The sequence below is a fragment of the Aphelocoma coerulescens genome, chromosome 2, assembly GCF_041296385.1.
Source record: "Aphelocoma coerulescens isolate FSJ_1873_10779 chromosome 2, UR_Acoe_1.0, whole genome shotgun sequence".
In the NCBI taxonomy this organism is placed as follows: domain Eukaryota; kingdom Metazoa; phylum Chordata; class Aves; order Passeriformes; family Corvidae; genus Aphelocoma; species Aphelocoma coerulescens.
Window position 1 is genome coordinate 41,682,656 of NC_091015.1, and position 12,457 is coordinate 41,695,112.

A 12,457-nucleotide genomic window follows, 5' to 3' on the forward strand; every position below is an offset into this window, starting at 1 on the left:
GTAAAGCCCTTTGCAATTCCATCATTAAGTACACTACTCCATACAACTCAAATGCAGCCCATCCTACAGCACAGCCACAACTTCAGTTACCCTGAGTTTTCTCCCATCTCACTCTGGAAGCACAGCAGAAATGCTGTGGAACAGCACATTGCTGAAAGAGCTTTGCTGGCTCTGGTCCACAATACTAACTTTGCCACATTTGTACTTCCCCCACCAACTCAATTTAGCATCTACCTTTTTCCACGTGGAGCTTTTCCTTGTCTCGGTTCCCAATGATGTAAATCTGGGTATCCAACTTTGCTCTGCATTCCCACTGTTTTTCACTTAATTTCATACACATACAGCAAGCAAGACTTTTAATTTTTTTTTAATTTACAGTATTGATTGCTCCAAATTATGCCTTACTGTTGGTACACAGTAAATACATTCTTCTGAACAACTTAGTATGAAAAAAATGCAGTTAAAACATTAAAAATACTGCTTTACAATGTGCGAAACAGAACCTTCAGAAGTAAGGACATTGCCTACAGCCAGGCACAGAGGAAGACTGCTTGTTTTTGTCTTATTTTTCAGTCTACCAGCACATTCATTCCCCTTCATCTGAAACTGCCTGTAACAGTAGATCTTAGGTGAACATGTCTGCTGAATTAAGAAGATTAAATAACTTTCAGCTTGGCCTTTAGCACTTGTATTCCCAGAACAGGATGTTTTTCTCTTACACTAAGAATGGCTGTTCTCAGAAGATTTACTGAGCAAAGGGCATCAATAACACATCAGAACTGGAGATGTTTCTAAAGGGGAGTTATACTTTATAGGTGCATGCAGTTGACAAAGTCTGGATGAATTAGGTAACATGCTTCCCCTCGATAAAAGACAAGTTGCTAGGCACAACTGCCAGTTCACAAATAGTACTTAAATCAGATGAAATGCATTTTTATCACAAGCTTTAGACAGATTAATATATACTGCAACACCTAGCACTAATTAAATTTAGAAAAATATTATGTTGGGATTTTTTTTTCATAGTCTTCGCTGTCTTGTTTTTAATGTCACAGAAGATGTATGGCAGATGATGCCAAAAACCACCCTGCTTTTTAATGTTAAAGAGCTGAGCTGTCAAAGCTATTATTCTGCTGAAAATTACTCATTTGATTATTTACACATTTTTTTAAACAATGAAGAGGCAGGAAATGTTTATTTATTGTTTTTTAATATTTATGATCAAGGATGACTGAACCCAATTACATAGTCTTTGTTAAGTTAATGGCTGCCAAACAAGCGTGTACTCCCGTGACTCACCGTGAGCAAAGTTATCTGATGGGTGAGACAGATTTTAAGGTTAGACACAGTACATGTAAAAATAGAAAGTTTAAAAACCAATCTCGTCACAGACATTTCCATTGCCATCTCCTTTGTGAAATAAATAAGGCAGCAGATAACTTTTACTTTGCAGTGGCAACTTTGAGGTATGCTATTAAATCTGCTCTCTCGCCCTTCTTCTTAATACCCGCAAAAATCATCTTTGTTCCGGGAATATACTTCTTTGGATTTTCCAAATACTCCATCAGAGTATCCTCATTCCAGGTGATACCTAAAAAAAAAGTAAAAAAATAAAAAAGCTAATAAGTTCAAAATAGTAAACATTCATGTTATGGTCCTCCACTCAATTTTTGGCAGATTTTTAAAACTATCACCAAGAACTGAATATTTCTGTCCCCTAAGGGCAGCTTTAAGTTTACCTTTGTTCTTATTAGCATCCGTGTAAGAGAAACCCTCAGCTTGGCCAGTCTTACGTCCGAATAGGCCGTTCAAGTTGGGTCCAGTCTTATGCTTGCCTCCCTTTTCAACTGTGTGGCACTGGGAGCATTTCTGGACAAAGATCTTCTTGCCTTTCTCAACGTCTCCCATTGTCAGTACTAGACCAAGAACATACACAGAGGTCAGTATCGCAACCTCAAGGTCACTGATTGAGCTGAAACTTTATAAAAAGTGTCCCGCTGGTTTACAAAACCAACAAATGCAGCCCGTGAATCTGGCAGTTCTCCAGCACACTTTTTACCCACAAGCTACAGCTCCTGGGCTTGAAGATTAGTATGGAATCATAAGACTACCTAAAAGGTATCAAGGTGATAAACATGCTTGAAGGGCACAAAAAACCTTCCCTCAGACAAAGTGATTGGCCCACAGCATTTAAAGGGTACGGCGATAATTTCGGAACAACAAATTTAACACAACTGCTATGCATAGCTCGTACACCTGTGACAGGAGGGCTTCCTAGTCATGAACGACCTCGTGTAAAAGCACAGGACTCTTGGCAGCCTTTTCTTCTGCAGCTGAAAAAGCGCACCAGCCACGCACCTGGGCAGGGCCGGAGGGCAGACAGCACCCGGCTGTCACCACGACCCGGGATGACCCCAGGGCTCCCGCCGGCAGCCACGCGTGAGGAGGCGGAAGCTCCCAAGGACGCGCGCACCGCCGGCTCCGGCTCTACCCGCGCCCAGCCTGGCCTCAAGCTTCTCCCCAGGCTCCCACCCGCGGCGGGGCCGCCCGGCCCCACGGTGACCTTCCGCTGCACCCCGGCCGCCGCCTCAGGCCGCGGCCCCAGCAGGCGGGAACGGCGCTCAGGACGGCCGAGAACAACGCCCGCTCGCCCCGTTCCCCTCCCGGCCCTCACCGCCCCGCAGGGCCCAGCTGCAGCCCGGCCGTCCAGCCGCACCTGCCTGCCCGGCTGCCCCCTCAGACACGGTAACCGCACTCCCGGCACCTCCTGCTCCGTCTGCGCCCAAGGACACGCTGTACTCCGCCCTATGTAACCCGGCACCGCCGCAACCAACCTCTGCCGGCACCCTTGGCCCGCCTCTCCGGCCTAACAGCCAATCAAGTGCCGGCTTCTGGAGTTCTGATTGGCTGCAGTGGCTGTCCGCCAAGTGACGTCAAGCCGCCGGAGGGTAGTGGGATAGGTTGCGACCGGCGGGCCCCCGGACTTCCTTCCTTCCGCCCCTTCTCCCCTCCAATCCCGGCGGAGTGACGTCAGACGTCACTCAGGTGGGAAGGGGGCGCGCGGGAGCGGGGCGCGGGGGTTGCGGACGCATGCGCACAGCGCAAGTGGGAGCAAGGGTCGCGCGCGCCCTCAGCACGTGGCCGAGGCGGAGCGGTGGGCGGGGCCTGCGCAGTGACGCAGGAGCCACGCCCCTGCCCGCGCGCCGTGGCGGCGGCGGTGTGTGGCGGTCGGGCTGTGAGGGCGGGAGCAAGGGGCGGAGCCGCAGAATTGCAGGGTCAATGAGGGCCGGAAAGAGCTCCGGTCGTCGTGTCCAACCTATGGAATGAACAGCACCGTGTCGTTTAGACCATGGCACTAAGTGCCGTGTCCAGTCTTAAACACCTCCGGGGATAGCGACTCCACCACCTCCCTCAGCAGCCCACTCTAATCACCCTTCTGATGTCCAGCCTGAACCTCCCTTGGCACAGATTAAGGCTGTGTCCTCTCCTATGATCACTGGTTCCCTGCGAGAAGAGGCCAACCGCAACTTAGCTACAGCCTCTTTTTAGGGAGTTGTAGAGAGCGATAAGGTCTCCCCTGAACCTCCTCCAGGCTAAACAAACCCAGCTCCATCAGCTTTTCCTCACAGGGCATGTGCTCCAGACCCTTCACCAGCTTGTCCATGAGTTGTAAAAGCCAAGGGAATAACAATGTGGAAGTGTCACAGGTAGCCAAAGTGAGGCGAAATCCCCCTGGAGAACATGGCCAGGAGCGCCTGCCAGCATCGCCTGCCAGCATGGCCTTAGAAAGGGCTGGTGGGGAGCGGGTGTGCGGCTGGATCCTCTGTCTGTGTGGGATGCCAAAGCCATCCTGTTCTGACAAAGATGCGAGGGTTATGGAAGGGACTGCCACATGAAGGGATGGAAGTGTTCCAAACGCCAGTCCAGCAGTGTGGTGGTGCTCGAAGAGGACATGTCGATATTCCCACATAGTGGGCTTCCAAGCAGAATTTAAATGATGAATTCCAGACATGACTGCCATCTCACTCTCCTTGGCAAGGAGGAGGAAGAGCTGTTGGAAAAGCCCAGCGTAATAATGTCTAGTGTTCACAAGAGTTGAACTGTTTGCTTTGACTATGGACATTAAAACAGATTTTCCACTGTCTGGCATTTGAAAAACATTTTACTTCTGTGTGTGCTTTTATGCTGTGCTGAAACTGGTGTAGGTGTGCCCCTGTAACTGCCCATGGAGCAGTGCTGATGTGAAGTGTCAACATGAAGCAGAAAGGAGTGAGGACTGTAAAAATACATCAAGGGTTCCTCTGATGGCAGAATTTTGCACATAATTCACAAGAACATTCAGAAATCATCACTCCCTAATTCAGACAGTGCATTGCCTTCCAGAGCTCATGGTGTCTAGAGCATGACACACAGGTTTTGTGCAGTTTCTAACACTTCATCACAAGGTATATACAAAATATGTGTTCTTAAACTTTTAGTAGTTTATGCTATAATCTTATTGACAGTTCACTGGCCACAGTAAAACTGTTTTGCTTACAATATACAGATAAACTCATGTACATGAAGAGGGAGGAAATATATGCAATGAAACCGCTTTAAATTTGCTTTGAATTCTGCTGTTGTTGCCCAACTCAAATCTCAACTCATATCAGACTCCCATCATTATAAGGTTGACTGGAAAATATTATTTTAAAAACTAAAGGCATCCTCTGTTTCTTTTATTTGCTGTTTGGTTTTGAACCTTCGTGGTGCCTTTCACTCTTTTTTTTAGACTTTTTACTATGATTGGAAGGACGGAATTTCATTTAGTAAGGCTTCTGTGTCTTAGATGATTCCAAGGGCCAGATGTAACTTAATATCACAAGACTCGTGATAAAACCACGAGTCTCTCCTATCTTTAAAGACACAGGGAGCTGAAAGCACCTTTTAAGCTGCTCTAAGAAATAACAGTGTCAATTATTAAGCTTCTTTAAGCACTTGATTTGGACTGATGCCCGCTGACACCTATTCAGAGGTTCTCCCTTTCTTCACAGAACTTCAAGCATCTGTAGCTCTCTTCATTTCTGTTGCATTTTGCTTTTTAAATATGTATGTTCCATTCCGAGAATTGCATGTTGTGCTTCACAGTTAACCCTTCCAATGCATGTGGAGGGACATTGTAGCAATGCTTTTTCAGGGTTTTTTCAGGTTTTTTTCCAAGAAGCTGTTTTTGAAAACTGCAACTTAATTCAAGACAACTGGATTGATTTTTGTTAAACTTCTGAAATAAGGAAGTAATGCTCTTGGGGAAAATACTCAACCTTTGAGCTTTTCAGTGCTAAAGATTAGTATACTAAAATCAGTCTATAAAATGAACTGTTATCTTCTCAGCCTTACACCTGACTACGCCGATGTCTGCAGTGTGACTGGCTGCCAGCAGTCATGATGTAATACCCTTTCCCGAAGGTGTAAATGAGACAAACGCAGTATTAATGGATTTCCATACTGTATTAGTGGAAGCAGAGCTTCTGCCTGATATAACAAGATAGTCGGTTAAGGGATGTATTTTCACCAGTAAAAAGAGGTCTCTTGAATGGAGAGGATTTCTCATATCTTTGAGCCCATTTGGGCATTACTAAGGGTGGATCTGGAGCAACTTGGTGGTAAGAACTGACCTGTAAGTAAAGTAGAAGGTGCAGGAAGGGGTGTTGTTCAAGGTGCCCAGTGTTTACTTTTTGAAATGTTCTGTGATAGGACAGTCTAATAGTGAAATTTTTGCCTTCTCTGCTAAATATGGCATCTGCAGTGTATGTGTTAAATCCTGCATGTGACTTCCTGTGTAGGACAGAGTATGTTGTGGGGCTTCCAGAAGCAACACTAAAGACAAGGGCAGGGCTTTTCTGGCTTTGTGGGTTTGAATTGCTGGAGTAAACTAAAGTGACTCAGGGTGCATTTTCAGTGCTCTATACTTTTCTACATACATTAACATTCATTAGACTATTTGCCTTGGTATGGTTTGCCTAGAAGGCTCATATTTTAGTCTTCCAGTTATTCACTGTGGTTACACCTGGAATACCTTTGCCTTTTTACTAGCTCAGGCTATTACATGCTGGAACTATAGTTATTTTGCAATCAGAATTCTGAGTGTAACTCTATGTAATGTCCCAAAGGAAGCAAGAATAAACCAAATGTGCCAAATCCAGTAGTAAAGAAAACATGTCAGAAGAAGCATCCATATCTTTTTAAAAGGGACACTGAAAATAAAAGGAAAAAAGGTAGCCTTGCATTGTGGGCCTAAACTGGAACTCAGGAGAATATGTGATTTCTTTTCTCAACTCTGTGCTAAACTTCTGGTTTGGTCTTTGATAAATACCTTAGAACCCATTTCTTATGGAAATCATCACCTCATCCCTGGTGCTGGATGTACCACCATCCTCCAAGGTGCTGGAGTACCTTGGTCATTTTTAATCCCCTTATCATGTGGAAGTGGGACAAGCCTGAGTTGCTACTGGTTATCAGCAAACTGTGCTAGCATTGGGGAGTCTGATTTGTGCTGGAGTCATGGTGGTGTGATGCTGGTTTTAAGAAACAGTTTGGCTTATGATCTGAGTCATAAATCTTACCTCATCACAAAGTAGTACTGATTAATTTGCACTGTTATGATTTCTGAATTGTACTGAAGCTATTCAGAAAACATGGTTTTGGGTTTTTTTTTCTGATTTTATCTTTGCCTTTGGAATTGTTTGGGAGAAAGGTATGTCTCTCCATGGGTTTTCAAAGCCCAGTTTATAAAGATGAAAGAGTTATTCTGGGCTGGGCTTGAAAAGTTTTTTATGCTAGTATCCTTCAGAAAGGAGTATTCCACAGAGGCAAACATACAGGTTTAGGGTTACTTTTCAACACTTTCATGTTACAAGTCCTGTCATTTGGAATGTACTGCTGGCCTTACGTTTATTATGTCTTTTACGTTTTATTTATGTCTGTTTATTATGTCCCAGGCTGTTCTGGGAACCTGTTCACCCTAACAGCTAAGGAACAAAGTCGAAAAGCATTAGAGACTGAAGAGGAAATAAAAATGCCTGATGAATGGCGTGCCTCTAATGATTACTGCTTGTTGTGTTTTATACAGTCTAAGACAGAGAAGCCAATTTTGCTACTGCTTTGAACAGCTGCAAGGGCAGTCTCTGAGATGATGCCGTTCCTAAAGGTCACTATGTAGTCCTTCTTAAGACAAAGCTAAATATTGGCCTAGCATCTAATTTTGTGTAATATTTTCCCGAACAAGTCTTGGTTTTATTTTAAGGACTGCTTAAAATAAAAGGCAGTGTATTTATTCTTTGTGCAGTTGTCTCTGACAATGTTGTGATTTTTATTTTTTTTTTCAATGACAAGTGTTACATTGACTTGAGTATCTGGATTGCATTCAATGCTTAATTGCCATTATTGAAAAGGTAAAAACTATTCCCAAATTTAAAATAACTGCTGGTGTATTGTCCCATGCCTATGTTATAAAGACAAATTATTTGGGAGTGGAACATAGAAATATTTTCTGCAGCCAGTGTATGGAGTGGTAGTTGAAGGATTTGATCTTAGCAGAGGAAGGCAGAACTTGGAATTCTTCCCATATCTGCTGTTCCCGTGTTTTTGGAGAGTGAGTTTGGTAGGGCTGTGAAAACAACTACTTGGCACTAAGGGACATAAGAATGCCTCTTAAGTGCCAAGTAATGAGAATTGCCTGGCCAGGATGTTTTAAGTCCCACTTTGGCACAGGGTGAGGCATTGCTGCTCAGCATCACAGTGAGCTGTCAAAAAAAGGACAAGAGGCACAGGTAGAGACAGCAGCCAATCCAGCCAGAGTGCAAAGCATGGTGAGCAGCTGGGCAATTGCCAAGCTTTCATAGCTGAATCAATTGCATAACCATTATAATGCCATGGCTTACTGAGTGATAAATTCACTGATGAGTTTAACAGGTGTGAAAATAGCAAAGTACTTTGACCATTCTTTGATGCTGTGGTTTTATGCCTCAGGCATGGAGATTTATTCAGCAGCCATTTATTGTGCTATGAAGTGTCTCCAGGACTGGGGGTGGTAGAGGTCTCTGTCATTCATCTGGCCTGTGGGGAGCTGGGTAGATAAGAAGATCCAGGGTTCAAAGTCACTCTTTGACAACTTAAACACAGATCTCAAGCTGAGAGCATTGACTTAATGACTGCCTGGGTTGCCCTGCTCAAGCACTTGTCCCAGTAGCTGCCTGTGGACTGATAGATTTCTTGGCAAGTAACCTTGGACCTCAGAATAAGATAAGAAGTGTAGGATACAACTTCTCTGTAATCAGTTGGTGGTTTGAGACGAGTAACACAACAGAGGCATCTTGTTTGGATGAGTACAGAGGAGCAGTGAATACAAAACATAAGTGCATGAAGTTGGGGTAATTTGCATTGAAGTGTGGAATAGCAAGGAAGGACTCAATGCAAGACTTGTCCTAGGATGGAACTGCATCAACGTCCATTTTACTATCAGAAAAATAATTCTGAATCCTTAAAAACCAATTCTCATAGTGAAAGTAGGCCAAAAAAAGAGGTGATTCAAGATAGTAATTAAAAAAACCAAAACCAAGCAAACAAAAAACCCAAACTTTTTAGTTCAAGGACAAAGTTAATTAGGTTAACCCACAAGGACATCCACATTTGGAAGATTCAGGACCCAGCAAGTTTTCAGAAGTTCAGCTTTTCTTAAAAATATAATTGTGTTTCTTTTGGAAAAGAACTTAAAAATTAACTTTAGAGATTTAAGAACTGAAAGGCAAATGAAAGGGTATTCTTTTATCAAGTCCATTATGTTTTTAACTTTAGAGCTAGTCTCATGCTATTGTGGAGTCTGCCACAGTTTACTGGAAAGCGTAAAATAGTAGAGGTGTAATAAATGTCCTTGAACATTGTCTGAAAGTCTGATTCCATCTGACAAAAAACAAGCCACAATAACAGTAATTTCTATTGGCCTCAGTTTCTACTTTTGAGTGGCAAGTAATTGGTCAAAACTACCACATTTTCCATTATTTTTTTTTTCTTTGTAATGAATCAAACAGTTGGAAGAATTTCAGGACTATCCTATTTGGTGGAGATGACAATTAGCCACATTGATAACACATTTGCTTTGTGTATCTGTGGGAGCCAATTTCTTCACATTTACATGATCATTTGTGATGTTGTCTTCTGAATAATCCAAGATATAGAATGAGAATTACCTCTGCAACAGCCTGGATATTGTGAAATTAGTCTCCAAAGCATCAACTTAGCCCCAAGAAAAGCTTAAAATTAAGAGTCCTTTTGTAAGGAGATTTGTATGGTTGGGTCTCCTTATGTGATGATGATATGCTAATCTAATGTAATCTACTAAAGCCTATGCAGTTTTTGTGTCTAAGGTATAGGCCAGATAGGAGGACCTTCATGAAAAGTGAGCGCTAGTATGGCCCCATGAGTCATATGAAAGTTTTAAAAATAAAAGCTTTGCTTACCTTAGAATTTTCAAAGGAGAAACCTTTTATAACATAAATAGAAATTAGGCCATAAATTGGCAAATTTATCTCCACTCTCCCAGAGAAATGAAACTGGTGTGCTTTGGCAGACTTAATGCTTGTAAGTGTAAACCCAGTTCTCTGCAAGGCTATGAGAGCCCTGTGTAGAGCAGCAGGAGGAGCTGTTGAATGAGAAGCCTGACCAAGTTTCAAGACAACACATTCATGGATTGTCTTCTTCCTAGTCTTCTTCATTGAGAGGAAGTCATTGATGCAGGTGGTAGAACACATGGGGTGTTTCTGTTAGTGGAGAGGTGGATTTCCTCCCTGTAAGGATCTTATGCTTGTTTTGCTGCCTGTTGTGTCGAGTTTTCATGGGTTTGGTGACCAAGTAATCACCTGGCTTGTAGTTTAGCATTAGATTTTAATAGCCCAGCTTCACTGCTTCTTTTTACATCTGACTTCAAGTATGTGTCAAGTGTTCTATCAGACCAGATTTGGTCTGAAACAGAACAGATTGTCCTGTTTCTGACAGTGCTGAATGCTGGATGTTTTGCACACACAAAAAACTACCCAGGATGACTTTATAATCCTAAAGCATGGAGTTTTAGAGCTCTGAGAACACTTAATCCAAACTACTAGTGTTGAAGATGTTTTTCTTATACTGTTAGGACATGTCTCTAAGGCTTTTTAAAAAACGATGTCAATCTTTTTGCCTTTGTCATATTCCCAGACTTTTTTGCTTTTTGTTACTTAGGAAGTGTGCTGAACAAAACTAAATGCAAGATACACGAAGAATGTAATATTCTGTCTTCTCTGCTGCTAAACATTAATCTGTCCTGAATGGTACTAGAAACAGAGCATCCAGGAAGTAACAACCATTTAAAAACCCATTTGTGGCTGAGTTGTCTTCAGCAGTTCTTTGCAGTAAGTTTCTTCATACTTCACTTTTAAATTTCATCTGTTATTATGCTGCTCAGTTATTTTTGTGCTAAATCCTCTAGATGCTCTCCTGTACTCTTCTTGTGTCCTAATAAATGCATAAATCACCTCTGTTTTAACAACTAAAAGTCTCATTGTTTCTGAAATGTGTGAAGGTGGGATAGAAAGTGAGTATCCTCTCCTAATGGAAAAGAAGGTGTCTGACTCCTGTCCTGTCATTTTAGTTATATCCTTTTGGTAGCCATGGAGCCCTTTGTCCTCTGAATACTTGCACAGAAAATAGCACGCTGCTGGGGCACTGTGTCCTGACTGACCTCCTGAAGATCTCACACATGAATAAAGCCATAGGGGATTTATGCCATGATTCTTTGCTAGTATCTTTTTGTAAGGGAAAGTTCAGTGGATAAGGACTAGCTGGAAGCAAGGTTCTTTTTGAGCCATGTATTCAGGGTATGATCCTGCCAGTCTCCTGAACTCTGGTGATTTGCTTGAAGGGAGAGGGAAATGTATCTGATTCCTTGATGGGACAGCTTAGAAGAATGCAGTGAAAAAATTCTCAATGAAAAACACAATGGTATTTTGCTCCCTCTTCAGGTTCTCTCTAGGAAACAACTGAATAATCCCTCATTTAATTAGGAGTTTAAAAAAAACCCCTGATGAATGTCTGTGTGCTGTTTCTGCTTCTCTAATCCCCACTTGGCTGCAGTTTCTTAAGATATGCATCGAACCAATATGAGCTGTTCCTGCAAAAGCTGTTCCAGTATTATGTTCCTGAAATCTGTGTAGCAGCATCATAAATCTGTCAGCACATGGAAGATAGCAATTTAAGTGTATTCTTTGCATTCTATTATGAGATAGCTTTCCACAAAGGTTTCCTTCACTGCGTTCTTATTTTCAAAAATCTTTGCAAAAATTATTCAAGATATTTAAATATATTGTATTTGAGGACTGTTTTGTTTAGGTGGTTTTTGTTCACACTTCTCAGGAATCTAAAACAGTTCTGTGACCACAACATGGCAGCAGAGCTGTTCTTTCCTTATCTCTTGCTCTTAATTATTTTTATAACCACCAAGTTAATGCCCATTATTAATCCCTGGGTACTGTACTGATCACTTTCAGCCATCTAGGCCTGACTCCTGATAACAGATTACATGTTTTCAGTAGCTTTCCTTCTTTTAAAGTTCCTTCAAATCCCTGGGGGGACTATTAAATCCCATTCTCCCTCTACCATACCTCCCTTCAGTTTAAATACAGTCTCTGTGGCCTTTCCAGTTCTCTGAAACATTCTTGTTTTAGACAATGAGTGAAGAAGGAGAGGCAAGAGTCTGAAACACAAGCCACAATAGTCTGACATAGGGATGTGTGTTTGGAGAGGCCACAGTCAGCCTTAGAGCATGGAGACTTTGGGAATATGCTGTGCACAGACAAAGAGACTCCACAGCTCATGAGAATCATGTTTGTGCCTGTGTGTGCACGTAGCAGTGCTGTGCTTATTGGCATTTGACTCCCTGCAAAGTAGCAGAGGATCCTTTTCAGTGGAAGTTTGGTGTTTGTGAGGGCCTGCAAAGAGCCGTATTGGGTCAGTAACTGATCCCCAGCTGTTGTCGGCAGCTGCGTCACAGCTCCTTTCATAAACGGAAGCAGCTTCTTTTCTGATCCTCTCCTCAGCTATTCCTGAAGTTCCACGCTGTGAACGTTAAAAATCATCCTGTGATACCTACCCTAAGTTTATTCCCAGTCAGACTGTAATGCTCATTTATTAATCCATTTGGCCTTTAATGAACCAACTCTTTCCATAACCAGTATTTATCCCATTAATGTGTTTGTCTAGAATAGTCATGTTTTCACAGCCTCTAGACCCAGACAAGGTCTTCTGGTGTTCTCAAGTAGTCTGCACATGTCCTGGGATACTCTAATTGCTCTTCTCTTTACTGTTTGAACTTACTATAGTTCTCTGGGAAGGGCCAGATAATTTGTATTGAAGTTCTTTTTATTTGTTATTCCATTTTTAAAAGAATGTG

At 42.5% G+C, this 12,457-nt stretch overlaps 1 protein-coding gene across 1 annotated transcript; it reads right to left on the bottom strand.

Annotated features, from left to right (window-relative positions):
- Window positions 1-351: 351 nt before the first annotated feature.
- On the bottom strand, window positions 352-2,827 carry CYCS (cytochrome c, somatic). Its single transcript, XM_069007141.1, has 3 exons — window positions 2,717-2,827; window positions 1,740-1,916; window positions 352-1,591 (listed from the first exon to the last, which is right to left on the bottom strand). The coding sequence occupies exons 2-3, from the start codon at window positions 1,906-1,908 to the stop codon at window positions 1,443-1,445; spliced, it is 318 nt and encodes a 105-aa protein (XP_068863242.1). The 5' UTR covers window positions 1,909-1,916; window positions 2,717-2,827; the 3' UTR covers window positions 352-1,442.
- Window positions 2,828-12,457: the final 9,630 nt, after the last annotated feature.

Excerpts from the sequence above, each read along its gene's own strand:
- CYCS (XM_069007141.1), bottom strand. The coding sequence starts at position 1,908 with ATGGGAGACGTTGAGAAAGGCAAGAAGATCTTTGTCCAGAAATGCTCC. Across the intron at positions 1,592-1,739 it reads GGATGCTAATAAGAACAAAG|GTATCACCTGGAATGAGGAT; the intron begins GTAAACTTAAAG and ends CTTTTTTTTTAG.